The following is a 24275-nucleotide window of genomic DNA, read 5'->3' as shown; positions in this document are numbered from 1 at the left end:
TTAATTTACACCAGCTAAGGAACTGGCTCGCCATTTTTTGTATGTGAACATATCGAGAATTTCCTAAAAAAAAAAAGTTTTGCTGGGTTTTTGATAAGCAAAATTTTGGAGATTTCTCACTAAACATTTGTTTTTCTATGATGAAAGAGAGTTTCTAAAAAGTGCTTAAGACCCATAAACCCTGATCCGAAGAACATACAAGAGATAACTTATCTGTAAGGAGAAAAGGAGTACTTGTGGCACCTTAGAGACTAACCAATTTATTTGAGCATAAGCTTTCGTGAGCTACAGCTCACTTCATCGGATGCATCCAATGAAGTGAGCTGTAGCTCACGAAAGCTTATGCTCAAATAAATTGGTTAGTCTCTAAGGTGCCACAAGTACTCCTTTTCTTTTTGCGAATACAGACTAACACGGCTGTTACTCTGAAACTTATCTGTACGGAGCTTTGTGCTGTAAGGAGCTTTGTGCTGTTCTACTGTTCTTCTAATCACACTGTACCTTTCCTTTGTGGTGTGCCATAATGTATATAGACTAATAGGGAGACCTCCTCTGACCTTTACTTGGGCGGTCATCTGCACAGTACTTAGTTGAACTTCACCTTCCAGCAGTCCTGGACTTTTGAAATTCTGGGACCAAAAATTTCTGTGTCCATTTGCAATGACAGCAGCTTGGTTCTTGTTCTGCAAATATTGCTTTCCAAAATTATTTTGTCCTGTCCTGAGGACCATCAGACTTTAAAAAAAAAATATATATATATATATGCTTCCAGGCCCCTCATTGACTTTATGCTCCCCGTTTTAGTCATAGTTCCCCACTGTTATTTTTAAAGGGCTGCCAGATCTTTATTATTGACTGCCCTCTGGCACTTTCTTTTCTTTTCTTTTCTTTTCTTTTCTTTTCTTTTCTTTTCTTTTCTTTTCTTTATCCTTAACAAGGCTGCCTAGAACCCCTCTCCAGGTTATAGAGATCTCTGCTACTCATGCTATCATTTGGTTTAAGCCCTTTTTATCAACGTCTTGTGTCCTAAGGCTTCTGGCATAAATTATGTTGTTTTTTTTTTATTTAAACCAAATATTGACATTAAATACTATTATTCATACAAAATATTAGCTGTGATGATGAAAAGACTAATGATATCTTGCCCATTAGAAGTTAGTCTTGCCAGATGTACAGATGGAAAACATTTTTCAAGGCTGAATTAAAGATAAAGATCAGTGAAGGCTGATAGTTGGAGACATTGTTTTGACAGGCCACATTAATTGTTGTCCTGCTTGCTAATCAGGACTGTGCTTTATTAGTGCTCTAATATATTTACCCTTTCTTATATCTGATAGATTCAACCGACAGTGTATTGTTGACAAGGACAAGAGGAATCAATGCAGATACTGTCGTTTAAAAAAGTGTTTTCGAGCAGGAATGAAAAAAGAAGGTAATAGATTGATTTATTACTTAACGTACAAAGAAAAATAAATACTTAATCTGAATGAGTGTTAAAACTTAGTATAAAACTAAAAGAATGTCACATTAGAATGACTCAATGAATAGGTAACTCGAGTGCCTTCACAAAAGAAGAGTGATTTTACTATTATATACTTCATTTAATTTTTGAAGTTCGTTAAGTTTTGAAGTTATAGTATTTTGTGCCTATAACAAATTAACAGATTCAGAATTGAGTTTGCAGCTTGAATATATCTTTGTAGTATGTGAATCCTAGCTTCAAGTCCCAACACTTCAAACATTGTGAAAATCTGAAATCAGACCTAAGTTTGGAATCCATAAATTTAGGAATGTTCAGATTTGGAGTTTTGGTTCTACTCGTTTATAAAGATATGAAATTTGTGTCCAGGGTTTTGGTTAGTGACTACCTCTAGTAATAATTTTCAGTGTCAATCTGTTAACTCTTTAATTTAATTTAAAACTTGGAGGTGCATAAATCGGAAAAAGGTGTGTGTGGGGTGTGTGTGTGTGTAGTTCTCTGGTTATTAAGGTGACAACAATTTTTTGCAGTTATTAAAGACACACTCCGGCTATTCAATGAGAGATAAAATTATATACATTAAAAGTTCATGATATCTGTTTATCCAAGATACCAAATATGCTCTAACAACAGATGGCTACACTACACAGACTTTTTTTTTTTTCTCAAAATAGACCTGTTTAAATTTGTGAAATGTTGGTGAAATTCAAGCAATTTACTGACTGCAAAAAATGTTGCTGCCCAGATTTTCACATTTCAAAGTTGGTTGCTTGTTATTGCTCACACAAGTTAAGTGATACTGATTATGGGCTCTGAGTCTACCCCATGTGGTCAAGGGGATTGACAGAAGCTCTTTGTGACTCCTTTTCTCAGATGGGGTGGCTGCAGTTTCTGTGCTTTTACTGAGGCAGTCAGATAATAAAGTTCTGGCAGCAGCAGCAGCGAGTAATTCAAGGCTACTCTCCTATGTAGTGGGAGTGTGGGATTGTCCCTTACAGACCATCAAGGAACTGATGGGGTACAGTGACCCTATGGGGCAGTTTCCAAGCTGGAGAGGTGAACGGTCCTTCTATCAAAGTGGGGTGCCATGGGAGAGTCTATCTCAGGCCTCGTTGGGGAGGGATCATTGTGTGGGGACAAAAGAGTATATGGCTTGGTTGGCATCCTGTGTATGTTCAAATAAGCAGCTAAAAATGGAGCCTTTTGTGGTTCCCACATTTCTAGACTTATGTTTATTGTTTTACAACCTGTTTTGGCATGTTTTTTTATCCATCATAAGGCCAGTTTACAGCACGACTCTGTAACTTTACTGTAGTGAAGTGGGTTTACAGTGTGCTTCTGCAAGTACCTTATTAGGATAAGAATGGTTTATTGTGTAGTCTTATATGTTGTTTGGCTTTGCCAATGGCAAACATTTTTGTAGGAGAGGATTAAATGTATTTTCTTCTTGCAGTCACATAGTGAAATTCTGCTCTTATTTAGACTTGTAAATCTAAAATAACTCCATTAAGTCTCTGGAGTTGCTCTGCATTTACACTGGTATAATGGTGCAGAACTTGGCCTCTAGCATTCAGACCATTAAAATCCATAGTGATTTGAATACACTGCAGGATCCTTGTAAGAAAAATGTTGAATCATCTGTTGTGGCCCTCAACATTTTGCAAAAGGCAGAATTTCAAGGACACTCAAACCTTATAAAATGAATAGATAAAAAATGTGCATAACTTTTTTTTACCAATTTTACACCATTTTTCCTATAAAACATATTGTCCTGGTTCTCCACTACATCTGAGCTATGCTGATTCAGAGCTGCCCAACTGCAGCATAAATCAGAATTGGAGGGATCCTATTCTAAATGACACTGTGTGTGCTGGTGGTATATGGTCCCGCACATCATGGGAGGATTGAGCAGAGCAGAGATCAGTTTAGTCACATCCCCAGCCTGCCTACAACATGTCCCCTTCCCCTCATTATGCCAGAGGTGGGAAAAATCAGCTGATGGAGGCTATGCCAGTCCTACACCATTAAAGATTTCCCTTACAGAGAGTGAATTTTCTGTTGGGAATCTCCATCCTGCTTAAGGATGCTTTAGCCTAAGTAAGCAAAGAACTCTATTGGACTGGTGAATCCAGTCCATTGAATCCTGTACATATGCAGTACAAAGGTATTTCCTTTTGATTCTGTAAGTGGCCCTGTCACCCTGTGACTGGCCCCTGTAAGAGGAGATGGGGCCAGTCATACTTGTGCTATAATTAATTTGCTGCTTCCCAGCCTGGGGGGGCAGGACTGGACAGCCAGGTGATACTTTAATGGACACCTGGGCCTTATAAAGGACAAAGAGAGATCCATCACGGTGTTAGTACCACAGGGAGTGTGAAGGCTCTTGTGGAAGGTCCTTACCCAGCGTCTGCAGGAGACTGGGTACTGCAGGGGAACCAGCCTTGGGGGCTGGTGAGTGCTATATAGCGGAGTGGGGAAAGATTCAAAAGTAGCTTAGGCCTGGTCTACACTGGGGGGGATCGATCTAAGATACGCTACTTCAGCTATGAGAATAGCGTAGCTGAAGTCGACATAGCTTAGATCGAATTAAAATCACTTACTTCGCGTCCTCGCGGCGCGGGATCGACGGCCGTCGCTCCCCCGTTGACTCCGCTTCCGCCTCTAGCCCTGGTGGAGTTCCAGAGTCAACAGCAGAGCGATCGGGGATTGATTTATCGCATCTACACTAGGCACGATAAATAGATCCCCGATAGATCGATCACTACCCGCCAATCCGGCGGGTAGTGTAGACGTGGCCTTAGAAAGGGGCTGAAAAGAGGGCCCAAAGGGCAGGCTGAAGTGAAGCCCTGGAGGGCAGAGAAACCATTTTGGTTTGTTTAGGACTTTTTCGTTCGCACTTTTGCTACCATTGAAGGGGTTATATTTATTTGTGACTTGGGTGAAGAGGTAAGTCACACCTCCAACACAGACTAGTGTGGGGACGCTGAGGAGACCCATCTTGGGGAAGGAAACCGAGGCAGGGAGTACTGGCAATTCTATGCTCAGCCAGCAGATGGTATGCCAACATTTAACTTTAGTATTTGACCATCAGTGTCTTGCTTCTTCTGGTCGCATGTAATGTTGACATTATTTTAATTAATTTTGTATTTAGTACCCTACTTTTTGAGCTACTAAATGAATGGGCATTTTGTTTCTCCAATTTAAAAAAAAAACACACATCATATTTCATCTCTACATGAACATATAACACTTAGTGTTTAACACTGCAAGACATTTCTTATTATGACTTAATAAGAGGCACATCAGTAAATGTCCTTGGCAAAAAAGCTAGTGTATCTCTGGAATAAAGTGTGTTCATTCATCATAGAAACTAAAGGATATTGTGCAGTGTAGCGAAAGAATATTTTACTGAAGCCTTTCATGCTACAACTGAACCAATGTAACGCAGAATCCTCCCCCTCAAAATAATAAACACATGATTGGAAATAAAACTGGTACTCTTAAAAGATGATGAGACTCCTAGTGCAATAAAGAAAGATGTTGATTAACACAATGCTTGTTTTCTCCTTGGCCTAACCTTGGATACGATTGAGATTTTAAGAAATCTGATTGATAGTTTTATTTATCCTCTTCTTTCCTGAATTAAAAAGTAAGCCTTTTTACTTAATAAGCCCTGTCTGTGCTCATTAAGGTTCCTTATCCAAAGCCCTTTATACCACCTTTCCTGGGCCTCATGAGACACAACCCACCTGCTTGGAATATTTTTGCTTAGTTAATGTTCTATAAACTGGCAGGAATTAACGTCCCTAAGGAGGAGCCCAATATTGCAGGCTCAAAATTACCTTACAAATGGATTAAGTTCATTATTCACTCTTGTTTCAGTGTTTCTCACAGGAAAGCATGAACAGAGGTATCAGAATTTCTGTGACTCAGACATTCTGTCAGTGATTGTTCTGTACACCCCTTGACCTAACTCAACAGGACTGAGATTTCTATATCATTAGGCTTCATTAATTAAGGATGGAAGAGAGGCCAGCCAATCAAATTACAGAGTATTGTTGAGTTCAAAGTAGAAAGTATGCAAATCTACTGTAATAAAGCCGATCATAAAAATGCTGTGTCTAACAACAATTAGAAATGAATAATTTTTAGTGACAAACAATATTATATGAATAAGAAATGTACAAGATTTCTTGTCACTCTTTCTCATGACTCTCTCAGAGCTGAAACTTCAAGGTCCTCTTTGGATGTCATACCTTGTGATTCATATAGTTATATAACAGCCCTCTGAAATTATGTTCAACCGCACTGCCTACAAGCAAATAAATGACATGATTATTCTTTTCTAGCTGTACAAAATGAACGGGACAGGATAAGCACAAGAAGGAGCACATTTGATGGCAGCAACATCCCCTCTATTAACACATTGTCACAAGCTGAGGCTCTTTCTCGGCAGGTACAGTGATCCACATGAAGTTATTTAACACCCTTTTAGATTTTTTCATAGTTAAATATTCCCTATTTCTCATTATATAAAGCATAATTATTGAGAATACCAATGTTCTATCTGCTTCCAAAAATGAAATCCAGCTGCTTCTTCCTAATGTAAGACTCAATAATAAAGAACATACATCTATTTCTGATGGCGAAGCCAGTAAAGAAGGTCACTTAAGAAAATTCATCTTGTGTTAGGTACAATATGTCCCAGTTTTCTTCCTTAATATTGCTTTATGATCCCCTTACTTTCAAATTAAGTACTTCTCAAGCAGTTAGTGGCATCTGTCTGGTCCTTGAGGCTGGATTTTCAATGGAGCTTAGCAGAGATAAATGTCTGACATCCAGTAAATGTCAATGGGTGCCTAACTCCCTTAGTTAGGCTCCTTTGAAAATCACAACTTTAATGTTTGGATTTTATAAACCGTATTAAGGTTAACAAAAGGGGTCCAAATGCTGAACCTATTCACATCCTGGTTTTGAACTCTCTTTGTCTGGTTTGAACTACATTTTCTTCTGATTTCTTTTTTATCTAATCAGTTGTTGAGTAGAACAGTATCTGCTGCTTTCCTGTAACTCAAATAAATCATAATAATTGATTTCACACTCCCTTACCTCTTCATAACTTACTCGGAGGGCAACTGCTGCCATCTTTACTTCATGATTTCATGCTGACTGTTTTATACTGAGTGATACATCCCCAAAAGTTTTGTAATCTTGTCCTTTGTCAGCAGCTTTCATATGATGGAACTGTCTCTAAGAAATACCCATAAGCTGTAAAATTTCTTGGATCCTTCTTTGTTCCTTACTTAAATAAAATAATTAAATTAGCCATTTAATATTGCTAGGCTGGTACGAATGGGCGACCTGGTACTTTGGTACTACATCTGACTCTAGTAGTCAATGAAAAAGCCTCTTCAAAGGTATTTGAATTTCCCTTATTATTTTTTAGAATGTTAGGCTTTAAGTAACTTTTAGCCAGGTCTGGTGATTTGTTGTTTATCCATTGTACAAATTAATTCATATTTCATATTTCAAACTCATGTTTACAAACAAATAAACTAATATTTCACCTCGGGCTCATGCTCAGAAGCCACAGTGATGGACACCTTAAAAATACATAGGCAGACAAACAAGTAAACAAAGATAAATATTTAAGGATAATGCCTTCTCTTTCTCTGGTAGATGCTAAGATGAATAATTACAGACAGGCCTGAAGGAAGTATGTTAACAACCCCAAACTCAAGGAAAAGTTCTCATCTTTATCTAACCCATACCTCGTGGCTTCTCCTTTCTCCATAATGTCCTAAATAAAAGCCCTAAATCCAAATACCCTTCACTTTGGAAAGTTTGGGTCCAAATTTCCATAGCATCTAGAGGTCCCAAGAAGAATCAGCTCCATAGTGTGCTAAGCACATCTGAAGACACAGTCCTGCCCCAAAGAGCTAAAAAGTGAAACACATAAGGTGTGAAAATAAAGTGCCAGATAGCATCATGTGACCCTCAGTCAAACATGTGGCAAATTTAATATGGGCTTCAGAGAGAGATTTGAAGGAGAAGAGAGTAGGATAACAGGTCGGTTCAGGGAGAGTTTTCACATGTAAGAAGCAATGAGGAAGGGACAAAGATGTTTTAATCCTTCTCCTTTTAACTTTAGTGATTCCATTATTTATACAATAAATGATTCCAGGAGGAGCAGAGAAGAGCATGGTCTCCTTTGCCCCAATCCTGTAAGAGCTCCTCTGCCCCAAATCTGCAGGGTTAAAGCTACACCATTGTGGAAGGGCCAGGTAGGAGTGAGACTCAGTAGCATCTGCCTTCCCTCTAACTATCAGGGACACAGTACCACAAGATAATTCTCACCCTGTCAGCATGATTTTCCCTACTTACCCTTCCATGCTGTATGCTAAAAGAGAGGGAGGGTGGGACAGTGGACAATGGAGAGAGGGAAGGTCATGGTAGCATAGCCAGGAGCTGTAAAACCTCTGGGAGCGCAAAGATTCATATACTTTAAGGCCATAAGTAACCATTGTGATCATCTGATCTGACTTCCAGCATAACACAGGTCTCAGAACTTGACCCAATAATTTCTGCAGCAAGCCCATAACTTCTCTTTGAGCTATAGCATATCATTTAGACAGACATCCAGTCTTGATTTAAAGATGTAGAGTGATGGAGAATGTACTATGTACTATGTCCCTAAATAAATTATTTTGACTATTAATTATCCTCACTTAAAAATCTGCAGTTTATTTCTAGTCTGAATTTCTAGTCTAGCTTCAGCATCCAACCATTGGGTCTTGCTAATGCCTTTTCCTGCTAGATTAAAGAGCCATCTTCTGCTGGAAGTCTCTTCCCCATTTACCTGTTTGGAGACCATTATCAAAACACTTCTTAACCTTCTCTTGGACAAACTAAATAGATCGAGCTTCTTAAATCTCTCACTATAAAGTATGTTTTCCAGAGTTTGCAACCTTCTTGTGGCTCTTTTCTGAACCCTTTCCAATTTTTCAACATTCTTTTTGAAGTTAGGACACCAAAACTAGACTCAGTATTCCAGCAATGGTCTCACTAAGGCCATATGCAGAGGTTACCGTTCTACTCCTAATTGATATTCCCCAGAATATTCCCCCAAGAATTGTATTCACCCCCTTAGCTACAGCATTGGACAGGGAGCTGATATGCAGCTGGTTATCTATAGGCTTGACAGAATTCATTTAAAAAAAATGCAATAGAATATTGATGTTTATCTTTCACCATTCTTTCCATTTTTATTGATTTACAGTTGCAGGAAATTTTGGAGGAGTCAGATATTGGGGGGCAGGGAGGGTTCCACCAATAATTATTGAATCTCAGTGTCTACTGATATTCAAAAAGTTAAAGCTTTATAACTGTTAAAACACAAATTGTCAACACCACATGTCAAAATATTCAAAGTAAATATCCTTAAATCAAACCCTAATACAGTAAGTTCTCAAGCAGCTTTTTTCTTACTTTGTCTATCTGTAAATTTTACTTATTATCAATGGAAATATTTTTTGTGTGTGTGGTGAAATCAAAGTTTACTGACATTAACAAATAAAAATCTTGTGAGCTCTGCAACATAGTGGGATTTCATGATGGGGTTTGGTAGTTGCAGTGTTAGAGACCCAATTCCTTTACTCCCTCCTTGGTAGTGAAACCACACTGTCCCCAATTTCCAAAGGGGGAGAGTAGCGGGAGACTCTGTGTTTTGAAACTCAGTTGCCTAGTTCTTGTGCGGGTTTTTCTAGCGTGATGGATGCCATAGGTCTAAGTGAGATATTTTTCCTAGTTCAGCCTTACTTTTGTCTTTAGTCATCTTGCCTGTATTGCTTAATGGCAAGTTTAGTATTGTTCCTTTCCTTAGAAAGTCATTAAGAATTTGGCTCAGCAATCATACAAAAGCTTTCTAGCACCAGGCCCAGAAAGATTCCTCTCTCTCTGTTTCACAGAACACTGTGCACTGTAGGTGGTCTTATATACACTCCTATTAGTACATTTTCTGAAACATCCCCAGCTTCTATCCATACTGGTTCTCATCGTTACATATCTTTCTGCTTTAGGCATTTAAAAATCCTGTTTCATCTTCTAGAGTTAATGATACTTATCTTTTCACTGAAAATACATATTTCCCTCTTATCTTTGTGTGCCTAGAACTTTATTACATTCCCTTCCCATTCCTTTCTTTCTAAAGTGAGGTAAATGTCATCCATTTTAAAGGCAAAAAAAAATTAAAATTAAAAATGTTACAAATAATAGTCATCTCTTGAAATGAGAAGATCTTGTAAAAATATAATAATAAAAATCCCACTATCATGGTAAAGTACACCATACTAGTAACAATGAGGGACAAACATTATCATTTACATGCATATTGGTCATCTATATATTGTCGGGGAGTTCGGCACTAATGTGCATGCTTACTTCCATGTGTTTTGGTTAAATATACTCCTCGCCGGTGGAAACAGTAACAAATATGGAATACTAACAGGCTGTATTTTTTTTGTTTTGTTTTTTGTTTTTGCTTAACATGGCTAGATCCCTGTCTCCAGTCCTGGTGCTAGTACTGACATAAATGTAAAGAAACTTGCCAGTATTAGCGATGTCTGTGAATCTATGAAGCAACAGCTCTTGGTCCTTGTAGAGTGGGCTAAATATATTCCAGCCTTCTGTGAACTACCATTGGACGATCAGGTACAAAGCAAATGAACTGGAGAATAATGATTATTCTCCTCCTTTTACAGTCATGTAGAAATATTGTGCAACAATTCATTGTCTGCCCTGTATGCTAGATCTCAGCTTTGAAGCAGATCTTGAGACATCACACAAAGAGATAGTAGAGGTTGAAGTGTGTTTCAGCTGTTGAAAAAAAGAGTAAAGATTCACAAACTGGAAATTTCAGAAACAATGTTTTGCAACTTTCATGTTCTGTTGGAACCAGAAACTTTAAAGGCATGCCAAAATTAATAATAACGGTTAAAAAAAACATCCAGACTCCTTTGAACCTTTCAGAACATTTGGTTCATGTTCACTTGCAACTGTTTGTGAAGACTGAGGTGGCTTGTTATTTAATTTGAACCAGTTTTCTTATCCTTGCAAGAAATATAAGTATGACAGTCTTGAGAAGAAATCAAACCTATATTGATCCCAAACCATAGAAAATAATTTGCTGTTGAATATAATATAATAAAAGATCCAAAATTTCATTTATAATGTGCTTATGTAAATTTTATTCTAAATTGACATGTAAACGGTGCTTGAGTTCTCTTTAGGGACAAAATATCATCACCTTGGTGCCATGCCAGATATCTGTTAGCTTTGAGTGAGATGTCTAAAGCTAATTCAAATGCCAGGTCTTCATGTTGTAATAGACATTACCAGGGGAGTAGGTAGGAATTTAAATGTGACCGCTCTTGGAGGGGCATGTTAAACACACATATATTATACAGATTAATATCAACACATGCACATATATCATACGCATAGATATAAACAGCAGTACACTCACCATTTCAACATGGCCCTGGGGCTGGAGGAGCTCTCTCTCCCGACCATGGCTCCAGGGCTGGAGGAGCTGTCAGCTCCTGCCATGGCCTCAGAGCCAGAGGAGCTCTCTCTCTGGCCCAAGCCCCCCCACCTTGTGCATGCCTCTGGACATTACTGTCACCAAGCAACTGATTGGGAGGTTAACTCGCTGCTCAGAGGGTCCTGATTTTGGTCTTTTAAATTGTAGTTCTACTCTGAAAGTGACCCTATAAAAATGTCATTGTGGAATTCCTCTGTACTGTCTCCTCAGTGTCAAACATTCTCTGTTTGTAGTAAAAAGACATGAAGGGTTCTCTCAGCACTGCAAACCCAGCCTTGTATCTGCGAGTGAAGCTGGGGACCTTCCTCCTCCTGCATCTTTCCAGTAGTAAAGCTGTTTCAGGCCAAAGCATGCCCTTTCAAATTATTGCTTCCGTGATACCTGTGCTTACACTGGGTTTGCACAAATGTAGCAAACAATTCCGTTGACGATATTGAAGGAAGAATGGAATCAAATCGGTCTTTAGTTGTGTTGGTACTGTAGGGGCCACAGATGTAAGATGCAATAAAACTTGCTTTCATCACTTAAGCTGATATGATGGAACAGGAAAAAGAACAGACCTGCTGATTAAGAACATACCAACTTTACACTTTTCTGAATATAAGTGCACTTTAGAGGGTCACCAGCCAATAATTTTATGCTGAAAATTTGACCTACAGTACTTAGAACATAAAGTGAGAAATACTCCTCAAACTCCAAGGAAAACCCGAGGCTTTGTTACTGAGAAGTTAAAAGTAATGGCTACTACTTTTGTATGATAACCTCTTGCTAATTGGCAACTAGCATTTACTTATCAAATAAGCTTCCTCGTTTTGTACACTTTCTTCCTGACCTCAGAGTCAACCTGGTTTATGAACAACAAGGTAAACAAAAAAATGTGTTAGCTCTGTTAAGGCTGAGATTCTGAAAGCTTTCTAATTTGGTTGCTCAGTTCTCTTAGCTGGCTTTGAAAATCCCAGCATAAAAATCACAAGAGAAAAATTCATGTTTGCACAATGGAAACAAACAAAAGCCCCAAGAAAATAGATTTCATTGCCAAGCTTCTAAGAGGGCATTATAAACAATGGAATGTAAATAAAAAATGTAAAATGATAAACTAGTGAGTAAATTGTTTAACTGCTTTCCTGGTATGAATCAGGTTTCTTCTTTATTGACTATCATAAAGAGACCTTGTTCTATATATTTTGCAAGGATATCATTGTCTGTATTTCATAGTGAAACTGCCTGTTTGACAGCAAAATGGAGTACTTCTCTGTTATTTTTATTTTCAATTTTGTGCATGGTATTTTTTCTTTTATTTCACTTATTAGAAGAGAGGTATTTTTAAAAAAATTGGTTGAATTACTCAGTAAAATACTGTCTTCTGAAAGCTAATAGGTGGGCCTGGTATGGCACTAGGAAAATTTGTTCTAAGCCAAAAAAAAATCAACAATGTCCAGAAGGCTGGCTTTGTGGGGGAAAGAGACATCTCAAATATCTTTGTGTTTTACTGGATCAGGCTGAACAAAATACTGTTCTGGATATTGCAAAATTCATGATAATAAGTTATGATAGCCTTCCTGCCACTGGTTCCTTCCATGTTGACTTAAAATCCAAGAACAAACTTTATGTAAAAGGAATTGGAAACTATGAAGTGCACATAAATATATTCAATGATAAACTATTTGTGAAATCATATTATGTTCAAAATTCAGTTTGTTCATATTGCTAAGTGATAACCGTGAAGGTGACATAGTTTAACTCAACTACATTGAAATAGTAAGATATTATTATAAAATGGAACCATGTACCTTAAAAATTACTTGTAGTAGTCTGACTGGTGTAATTGCAAGCAACAGCACTCTGATGCCTGTTGCCGTTGATTCATTTTGTCCCCTACAGATAATCACATATTTATGTTGATGTTATAATTCATGTTGTTAGTTTATGGGGGTTCCTCTTTTTAAGGTTGCCCTGCTAAGAGCGCATGCTGGGGAACACCTCTTGCTTGGAGCAGCAAAACGGTCCATGGCGTATAAGGACATTTTACTTTTAGGTAAACATTTATTTTGTTTTAATTAATAATTGCCATGTTATAGTTCACTAACAACCATATAATCAGCATCCTGATAAACAGTGCCCTCATTTAACTGGGACAATTGCCACAGCACAATGAGTGCAATGCACTCCACTGTCTTTTTAAACACTGCACTAATGGTATACCTAACACTGTACTTATGGTATGCCTACCTTATTGTCACGTGCCAGGTTTCAGCAAAAGCAGATGTACAGTCCCTTGCAAATTAAAATGGCTCCAGTTCTACTGACACCATAAACCTAAACCCACATAGGAAGTCCTTGCCAAATGGATCTACATACTTTGGTACGCTGTGTGGCAACATTGACTCATGTCACAACCCACCAGCGGGTTCCATCTGTGCCGGTACTTTTGCCTTCTTGCAAGGAACTGTCTCGGTGTCCCTGGACAGAAGCACCTAATGCAAGCCAGGGGTATAAAGTGTGTAAAGTCTAGTGGCAGTCCATCAGCCTTTCTTTATCAACTTTGTGCCATCATGTTTAGGGGACTTTCCACGGCCTGCTATGCTCACACTTGGGCTCTGGCTATCTGTGGTCCAATATGATTCATTCTGAATGTTATTGTACCAACCCTAGCATCCAGGGAATGGAGAGCGCTTGCTCTAGAGATGCTACTCACATTAGAGGCTCTTTCCTGTTTCTGGTCCAATTTTTTTCCTGAGTGCAATTTTACTGGAATAAACTGCCTAGTGAAGTGTAAAACTGACTCATCATACCCATTAAATTACTAAAGATATAAGTATTTGCTGTATTCTTGGGACACTTATGTAATGAGCAGAACTGGTGTAAATGAAAGTGGTGGTTAGCATGACAAAGGTAAGTATATCCCACAGAAAGGACCAATTTAGGACCAGCTACTCTAGCTCTCTGAGGAAGAATTCTGTATAGCTGATGATTCATTGACCTAGTGGGAAATTATCATCATCTTTTGTCATGACAAAATTCTTACCCTTGTATATTATTCTCACAGGTCATTTTAATATACAAATAACTTTTGGCCAGAAGTTAAAGTAAGGTAGATTGCCGGTGTAGGCAGCTCCTCTGTCTCTGCTAAAAGCAGATGGAGAGCTTCCCCTTCTCTCTCTTGTTTAGAGGAGGCTTTCTCTGCTTCTCGTCAGCTGGTGAGTTGAGGACTTGTCAGGCAAGATGTATCAGAAGTGGAAGCCATGGAAGAAGTTGTTTCTTGGATGGGAAGTTTCTGGGTTTTGCCACTACTAGATGTAGCCGAAGCACTGGCTTCCCAGTAAAGAGTACCTCCATCAACCTTCTCTGAAGGAAGATATACTTTCCCTCTACTGATGATTCTGACAATCTAGCCAGAATATGGCACTTGTTGGGGAGTTGACCCCATTTAATACCTTATAAATTTTCTTTATAAACATAATCCCCCTACTTACTCCAAATATTCTGCCTGGCAAGCCTCCAAAGAATTCCCTGCTTGGGTAAAATGATGGAAAGAAATATTAATTTTGTGTAAATTATATGAATACCTAAAATATTTTAGCCAACAAAATGGATCTGTTATTCCTTTAAATCAATGTGTACTGCATACTACCCCATATAATATAACACAAGCATCTGCTATTACATTACTTCATCGTTCTAAAGCTACATCTTATTTTGTTTCTATTCAACCATTTATTCCTATTAACTTCAGTGGGGCAATGATTTCACCTATTAACTTTTTCTTACTAGAATAAGCTCAATAGCATCTGTAGTGACTGAGCCAGTTGAAAATTGTAAATTCTTCAGGGCAGAGACTATATCTTTGTCCTGTGTTTATATAGTGCTTTGCACATTGGCGTCATGGTCCATGAGTAGGATTCCCAGGGTTTATGGTAGTACATATATATATAATAAAGTACATAAGATTATGCTACCATAAATAGTAGCAGTCTGTTAGGAAGTTACATTTTGTTCCTCTCTTTCTCTTAGACAGGTTTAGAATTCTAAACCAAATAAATTAGAAGTGGGGACTTATATTTTTTACACTCAATTTAAATAACTATGAGGACCACATTTTCAAAGTGGCCTCTTTCTAGCCTCTAAAACAGAACACTGACTTTTCCTAAGATTAATTGCCCATGCCAAATCTAATGTGTCAAAATGGACTTGTGGGCCCAAACTATATAGTTAGATGGCTAATTGGATAACTCCCCAGTTTGTGCACACAAAAGGCCTTGAACCTGCAGCCATACTAATCAGTAACTATGCATATGGGAATACTTATATGCCTAAGTACTTTCAGGATCAGAACTTTGTTTTGCACATATGCTTTCCTTGTAAAGAAACTTAGTTTTGCAGGAGGGAATGTTACTGTATGAAAAATTCAACATGCAAAAATCTGATTATGCAAAATTAAAAATGGTTTGGTTCACCTGGATCTGTAAATTTAAACCTTTGTGTAACATCAGTCCATATTCTGTTTTTTTTCTCCTCAAGGTAACGATTATATCATCCATCGCAACAGTTCTGAAGTCGAGATCAGCCGAGTGGCAAACCGGATTCTAGATGAGCTAGTCCGACCATTCCAGGAAATTCAAATAGATGACAATGAGTATGCTTGCTTGAAAGCAATTGTGTTTTTTGATCCAGGTACATTTTCCAAAAAGTCTTTCAGATTTACTGTATGAATACACTGAAATTCACCTTTTGTGATGTAGCATTCATTAACAGTCTACATATTTGAACAAAGAATTTTTCACTGAAAGAATATGCTTTGACTTGAAGTATTTTTTCATTTTTTCAAGATGCAAAGGGATTGAGTGACCCATTAAAGATTAAGAACATGCGGTTCCAAGTCCAAATCAGTTTAGAGGATTACATTAATGACCGTCAGTATGACTCCAGGGGGAGGTTTGGAGAACTTCTGCTTCTATTGCCTACGCTTCAGAGCATCACTTGGCAAATGATTGAGCAAATACAGTTGGTCAAACTGTTTGGAATGGTTAAAATTGACAGTTTGCTTCAGGAAATGTTACTAGGGGGTAAGTGTCATTCTTTTTCTGTGATTTTCCACCGTATCAACTTGATAAGCACTTTGGAAAAAAATGTTCTCCTCCCCCCCTTACCAGGGGACAGTGCCAATTTGGGGGGAGTGTTAAAGTCATGATAACATGGCTACTGTCCTGTCCCCCCACCTCCAATGTGTACTGTATGGTCCACAGCCATAGCTGAGTACCTGGACATAGAATTCCCCAAAGAGACAGACAGGGGAACCTTTATAGATATTGTAAGGATGAAATCCATTGTTAATGCAACCCGAGCAGTGAAAACAAATGTCATACTTATTATGGTTGAAGTCTCGTTAAATTGTTTAATGAATATGCAAAAGGCAATTATTCAAATTGCCAATCAAAATATTTGCTCTAAGGGAATGTAATTATTGCTGTGTAAATTGCTAGTAGCAACATGTTCATTTGAATTGATATGTGCTCTTGTAATTTTTGCAGGTACGTCTAATGATGCCAGTCATCTTCATCATCCAGTACATCCTCATTTAGCTCAGGATCCATTAACTGGCCAAACTATTCTCATAAGTTCAATGTCTGCTCCTGTACATACAGAACAGATCTGTAAGCAATTGCACATTACCTTTCTATCATAACATCTGACTGTTATGTTTAGTTAATTGGCAAATTCATTAAAATGGTGACCTATCAAAGTTAGTGTATACTTCTTTCATCGTAATTTCTGAGATTTAAATAGTCATGCACTTAAAATAAATAAATAACTAAATAAATAAAAACACCACACACAGAAACAACCTCCTAAACAATACATTCTGGTTTGACATGAATTGAAAACACATGACACTGTTTTGATATTACCATTGGTTACAAATGTGGGTTTTTAAAAGTGAACAATACACAGGGCTTCTGATATTTAAAAATTAATATTTACCTTTAGCTGCTAACGCAGCTACTTTTTTAGGATACAGTAGTATGTATATCATCAATATGTATTTAGATTGGTCAAGAACATAATAATACATAGTTTCCCCTTAATTCTTTTTCAGCAACTCCAGAAACTCCATTACCTTCCCCTCCGCAAGGCTCTGGACAAGACTACAAAATGTCTACAAACCAGGCTACAGTCATAACACAGCAATCAATTTTAAAACAAAAACCATTGTGATAATTTTTTTTATTTTTATTTTTGTTTTCTTTTCTTTTACATGCACTGTATAAATTGTTAGGACACCTGGATGGTGGAAACCTCAGGATAGCAAATAAGGCCACTCCTTGACTCAAGGAAGTACAGGGGGCTGTTCTTATAATTCTTCTGTTTCAAAACTCAGAAAGCAAGGTACACTATTATGAATGATGAATTTGTCGTACACTTGGGGATACTGGTAGTCTTACAGCATATGTATATTTTGGTAATGCCTTTGGATCATTGAATTGAACAGGTTCATTTTTATTTCCCATTTGTAGTTGTCATCTTAATATTGTTTATTTTAGATCTGTAAGTAATTTCTTCATTGAAATGTCACTTGGAAGTAATTGTGCTTGTTTAGCTATGAATGGTGAACTTAAGACATGGATTAACACAAGCCAAGAGTTCATAAATAATAAAAGAGGAGGTTGTTAAATAAAACAGACGTATTACATTTAGAGTGAAAATACATAATGGATAGGAGGGTCTGTTTCATTAAAATGAATCCTAATGTGGGGATACCATGATCTTGAAGTATGACTATACCAGAAGAGTTAAGCGTGTAGAATGATAGCTGTCATGTTTACCTATCAGTTTATGTGAATACGGTAAAATGAGAGAACCCGCAACATGCAGCTGTGTGTTAAAAATGAAAACATGGGTATAGGGAATGACTTTGATCATGCACACACACTGTGTTTGCTCACAGTTGGAATTTGTTATGATGATCTATTTACTGACTCAGAGAGAGGTTTTCATGCTATGCTTTCATTCATGAATTATTGACATCACAAGAAAATTTCTACTTCGCACAGTCTGGTTGTTCATAAGAGGAATGATTTTTCCTTTAATGGAGACTTTCTCCCCAAAAGCTGTTAAAAAGTGCCAAATAATGTGGTCTCTTGGGTTATTTTAATGAAATAACACATTGGAGTCAGAGATTCAGCAAAGAGATGTGACCTGGCCCAAATACCTTGGTTTATTATAACATCATAAGTTCCTACAATCATCACAGGCAGCTAACTCCCTGACTCTTAAAGTGGTATACACACAACTGTAAGAACTTTTTGTCCTTTTTTGCAAACATAAAGCCACAAAACCATGTAAAACAATTAGAAAAAGTTTGAGTGCTGACTTGTAAACTCAGAATGCTTTAATGAGAATTCACATAACACCGAGCAGTGTGTGTGTTCCTTTAGGGTATTCTGCAATAGTTGTATTTGTAGTTAAATCTGCATACAATAGCTCTTAATGTTCGTCTTTTGCTTTTTAAAAAGTGTTTTCCTTTTTATTGGTCATTTTGTATTTTTTATGAATAAGCATATATTGCATTACTCTGTGGAGCAATAATGTCTCCTTTCTCATCTCCTTTATGATATGTATGATTCACTTTTTGATGATCTTGATCATACTCTCTTTGATGCCTAGGGGAGGTTTGCAATTAATTTCAGTGGAAGCAGCGTTGTATCCCTTGTATGCAAATTGGACCATAGGCGCCGATTCCATGGGTGCTCCAGGGCTGGAGCACCCACAGAAAAAAATAGTGGGTGCTCAGCACCCACCAACAGCCCCGCAGATCAGCTCCTACCTTTTCCCCCTCAGTGCCTCCTGCCTGCCAGTGATCAACTGTTCAGCAGCATGCAGGAGGAGGAGGAGCAGGGGCAGGATCTGGGGTGGAGTGGGGGTCCAGCACTCCTGGGGAAATCACGAAGTCAGCACCTCTGTATGGAACTGAGTCTTTTTTGAAACTACAATGTAGCTTTTAGGTGCAGAGCACATGCAACTCCCATTTAAGTGACTATACCTATTCCTACTCCTACTGAAGTCCATGGCAGAGCTCCATTGACTTCAGTGGGACCAGGTTCGGGCCTACTGACTTGAATGCACCAAATACTTCATGACTGAGGTCTCACCCTGTTTGGGTTCATTCTGTAATTTTCCCAGGTACGCTTCATGAATGCCTCTATAACTGACGCAGAGCACAGCTTATTGTATTTGGTTCTTACACTGTATTTTAGACAGAGAATGTACAACCGAATGTTCTCACAAACTGCCAGAATGTACTGGATAAAATCATATACTGTAGTATGATATCTTGCTAAAGGATGTTATCTGTTTTATACAGTACATTGCATTTTTTTCAAATAAGGAAAACACTACTGTAATTTATTGGGATATGCTGATTTATTTTATAAATGTAACATTATTTTTGTAAACTTAATTATGCAAAAATCAAAAATGATTCGCTTTGTTAAACCTTAAATTATATTAAAATGAAATCTATATGTCTGAACTGTGATGTCATGTTTGTATGTCGAGCATTCAAGATAAAAATGGTTGCTGGAAATAACCATCAATCATCATAATTATCAATGCTCAATAAACAGATATATAAACTATGTGTATGTCAAATACGCTCTGTGGTAACTTTTTGGCCATTTACATAATTGCATGAAAAGACTGATGTAATTTTATATTGTCATATAAATAAGTACAAAAAAGTTACAAATCTGCATCTTCACTATATTAAAATCATATGGAAAATGTACGATAGCAACACATTACTTGCCATTCTGTAGCATTGTTTTAGTATTATATAGCAACAGTTTTCAGTTTTTGATCCTGACCCAGAAAATCATTCAAACACACACTTAGCTCAGTCCCTACTGAGGAAATCACTTAAACCCAGGCTTAACTTTAAGTCTGTGCTTAATATTAAGCATGTAAGTAACTAGTGTTCTTGGATTGGGATAGTTTCCTGAATCATGGCCTTTGTAATTCTGTAGATTTCAAATTATTTAAACAGTTTAATTTAGTTGAAACTTGGTAATACTTGAATGTTTAGAAGTAGATTTTTTTCTTTCTTTCTTTTTTCCCCTTAAGATTCCTTGCAATGTATTTTATCATATTATCAGCATCTGTTCTGCCTTGGGCCAAATGTTCAACTGTTTGTCTCTTTATAAGGTGGGTGGGTGTTGACTGATGTTGATGTTGAAGATTTTTTAGGCCTTTTGAGCAACCTTTGTCTGCAATTGATGATTCCAGTTTAGGAATCTCTGTGCCCTTTACTTGCAATGCTGAATTGGATGCAAGGAGGGGGTAATTTGGACAAGAGAGATGTTCTCCCTTTTTGTGTAGCTGGAAACACTACAGTAAGGCCTGATCCAAACTCCACTGAAGTTAATGTAATGCTAACAGACCCTGGTCATCCACAGCCAGGATCAAACCTGGGATCCCTGGAGCTTAATGCGTGAGCCACTACTGCACGAGCTAAAAGACACACTTCTCTCTTAGCTAAGGCTGTAGCAGGCTTATCAATCTCTACCTGGTCTAGCCACCACTAGAGGGGAACAGAGCACCATACCAAGCAGGCGTGGGTTACATACTTCCTCTAGCTGAGGAGGCACATCCTGAGATTCAGAGACTTCCCAGTTGATATCCCAGATGAACCCCCACTTGTAATGCTGACAGATTCCGGCAGCCAGGATCAAACCGGGGATGCATGAGTCACTGCTGCATGAACTAAAAGACACATCTCTCTTAGCCAAAGCTGTAGCAAGCTCATCGATCACTAGCATTCTGACCACCACTAGAGGGGGACAGAGTGACACCCCAAGCAGACATGGGTTGGGTTACATCAATAAAAAGCATCCCATTGACTTTAATGGCCTTTCAGTCAGGCTCCTGTAGGGTTCTGTTATATTAATTTAAAGGAATAAATGGACCAAAAGAATCAAAGGTGTTAACATGACCCTGAAACTTTCCTACATATATTTAAACAAACTTCAGGGTTTGGTATACAGTGACCTCATCCTGTTAATACCATGGCAAACACACCATAAACATTCTTTTTAACCTTTTATTAAAGATACAGAAAAATAAGGAAAGACAGTAAAAACACTTGAAATGTAAAGTGTTAAATAAGGGTTTCATTTTAACCACATCCCTTGTTCCCTTTCCCTTTAGCTGGAGAGAGTTTTTGGAAAGAAACTGCCTGAACTGACAGTCTCTTAGATGGTATTAAAGATCATAATAGCTGTCTTTTGGGGGAGACAAAAGAAGTCAGTTGAGATGGGCTGGAATGATTGTTTTCACTGTTGTTAAAGTCTGATCCCGTTTCCTAGACCGTGAAACAAGACAAAGACACACAAAAAGAGAAAGAAAAGAACAGCAAATACAGAAAATGCAGCGTCTCTCTGGTGTTGACTCTCACTTGCAACCTCACTGCTAGAAAATCTAAGGCACAGGACATAGACTTATCAGGCAACCCAAGTCCTGGCAAACATTGGGCTATTCAAGGCATTGCTTTTTGCTTCCTCTTTCTGGTCACAGGCTCAAAGAAAAGTTGCAAAATGTGCAGTCTTGGTAAGCTAACCCAGACTCTTATTAGACAGAAGGAAAAAAGAGAAGAGATAGGAAAGAAAAGAAATAGGGTAGAGAAGGAAAAGGACACATGAAGAGGGGGACAAAGTCTCACACCCCAGGTGGGTGTTCGGGATTCAGCTGGAGCCAATGAAGATGGCAGTGTCATCAGGGTCCCTCTGTCTGACCCAGTCTGGTCAAGACATATCTCAGGATCAGGATGATGAAGGCACAGTGGTGGCAGGCTGGATCCTGGGTTACGAAAAGATGGTGAGGATGGTAGCCATGATGGTGAAGCCTGCTTCTTCTCTTTCTTTCATCTTTCAGTCAGCCAGCTTTTATGTTTCCCTCTGTCTGATAATTTTTACCCTCTTGAGTAGTGGTTCTCAAACTTTTTTTCTTCACAGACCGCTTGAAGATTGCTGAGGGTCTCGGTGGACGACTTAATGATCTTTCCAAATGTTGTTTGTACCGTTAGCTAACTATTGTGAAGCACTTTGGATAAAAACGCTATATATAAAAAAGTAATAATAATTAACTATTTTTTGTTCTACAAATAAAAGCACACAACTCATATTTTAATATCAGTAGTCTTACCTTTCTAATGCGATGGATGTGCTCTCTTTTAGAATCATAGAATATCAGAGTTGGAAGGGACCTCTGGAGGTCATCTAGTCCATCCCCCTGCCCAGAGCAGGACCAATCCCAACTAAATAATCCCAGCCAGCGCTTTGTCAAGCCTGACCTTAAAAACTTCTAAGGAAGGGGATTCCACCACCTCCCTAGGTAACGCATTCCGGTGTTTCACCACCCTCCTAGTGAAAAAGTTTTTCCTAATATCCAACCTAAATCTCCCACACTGCAGCTTGAGACCATTACTCCTTGTCCTGTCATCTGCTATGACTGAGAATAGTCTTCTCCCACTGCAGCAGCCCCTGAGCTAGGGCTGGGAAGGAAGAGGGTCTCTTCACCATCACAGCAGCCACAGAGTGAGGCTGGGAAGGAGGGCCATCTCTCCCCAACAGCCACAACCCTGGAGCTGGGGAAAGTCACCTCTTTCTCTGGCCACCACAGCTCTGCAAGTCCCAAATTCCCCACACCCCGTCTTCTCATCCCACTGCCCCTCCCACCTACCCCCTGTGCGACTGCACTAATTAGGTGGGTGGCCCTTCATTCTGTCATGTGCGACCGCCCAGCCATGCACCTTAGAGGGAACTATCCACGGACCACCTGAATGGACCTTGCAGACCACTGGTGGTCTGCAGACCAGTTTGAGAATCTCTGCTCTACATCCTCTTCTTGAGGACCCCAAAGCGGAGCGATAGGTGGAATAGCCCATCTCCTCTTTATTTTTACAACGAATTAGGCCTAATTTTCAACACACAAATCTTGGTTCATTGATTTCCAGTCTCATACTTCTCTTGTTTACCAAACATCATGAAGTTCGATAAAGACAAGTGCAAAATACTGCACTTAGGAAGGAAAAATCAAATGCACAACTACAAAATGGGAACTAACTGGTTAGGTGGTAATACAGCTGAAAAGGACCTGGGGTTTTTGGTGGATCACAAATTGAGTATGAGTCAATTATATGATGCAGTGGTGAAAAAAAGGTAATATTCAGGGGTGTATTATCAAGAGTGTTGTATGTAAGACACAGGAGATAATTGTCCTGCTCCACTCCGCCCTGGTGAGGCCTCAGCTGGAGTTCTGTGTCTAATTCTGAGCACCAGAACTAGGAGAGATGTGTATACATTGGAGATAGGCCCGAGGACAGGAACAAAAATGATAAAAAGTTTTGAAAACCTGGCCTGTGAGGAAAGGTTAAAAAAACTGGGCATATTTAGTCTCCAGAAAGGAAGACTGAGAGGGGACCTGATAACAGCCTTCAAATATGTTCTGAGCTGTTATAAAGAGGATGGTATTCAATTGTTTTCCATGTCCACTGAAGGCGGGACAAAAAGCAATGGGCTGAATAGCTAACGCTTACTGCAAATTAGGAAAAGCTTTCTAGCTATAGTAGTAGTTAAATTTTTGAATAGGCTTTCAAAGAAGGCTGTGGAATCCCCATCTTTGGAGGTTTTTAAGAACAGGTTGAACACGCACATGTCAGGGATGGTCTAGATTTACTTGGTGTTGCCTCAGTGCAGGAGGCTGGACTTAACGACATCCTGAGGTCCCTTTCAGCCTTCAGTTCTATGATTACATGTAGAGGTGCACTACATCCAGTTACAACAATGGGTGTTCTACTATATTTTTCCTCATCCACTTTTATCAGGACTGGGTCTTCTGGTTTAAGCTTGTGCCAGTTTCCAGCTGTGTTCTCACTTATAAGGAAGAAAGCCTAGACCTTCTAATTTTTGACATCCCTTGGGATTACAGCATTTAAGCAGGGTCATGTAGGGTGAAATTTTATCTCTTAGGGTATGTCTTCACTGCAGAGTTAAGTAGAGGTTTGTACACTTGAGTTACTCCTCTTGAGTTAGCCTAGCTCAAGTGAGAGGAGCCACCTTGTAAAATCACACCCAAGCTGCTGTGTCCACACTGGCATTCCATTCACTTGTGTGTGGAACTGTGACTTTTGAGATGTAGATCTCC

At 38.6% G+C, this 24275-nt stretch overlaps 1 protein-coding gene across 3 annotated transcripts in view; it reads left to right on the top strand.

Annotated features, from left to right (window-relative positions):
- HNF4G (hepatocyte nuclear factor 4 gamma) overlaps positions 1–17294 on the top strand; it is a 76789-nt gene extending 59495 nt beyond the window's left edge. For all 3 annotated transcript variants that reach the window (XM_077808955.1, XM_077808956.1, XM_077808957.1), the window contains exons 3-10: positions 1338–1432; positions 5830–5936; positions 10034–10189; positions 13029–13116; positions 15600–15752; positions 15908–16144; positions 16610–16732; positions 17176–17294. In XM_077808955.1, coding sequence (XP_077665081.1) covers positions 1338–1432; positions 5830–5936; positions 10034–10189; positions 13029–13116; positions 15600–15752; positions 15908–16144; positions 16610–16732; positions 17176–17294 — 1078 coding nt within the window. The remainder of the gene's footprint in view (positions 1–1337; positions 1433–5829; positions 5937–10033; positions 10190–13028; positions 13117–15599; positions 15753–15907; positions 16145–16609; positions 16733–17175) is intronic.
- The last annotated feature ends 6981 nt before the right edge of the window (positions 17295–24275 follow it).

Source organism: Eretmochelys imbricata, chromosome 2 (assembly GCF_965152235.1).
Source record: "Eretmochelys imbricata isolate rEreImb1 chromosome 2, rEreImb1.hap1, whole genome shotgun sequence".
Lineage (NCBI taxonomy): Eukaryota > Metazoa > Chordata > Testudines > Cheloniidae > Eretmochelys > Eretmochelys imbricata.
Note: the sequence above shows the minus strand (reverse complement) of the source record. Positions and strands in the feature narration are given on the sequence as shown.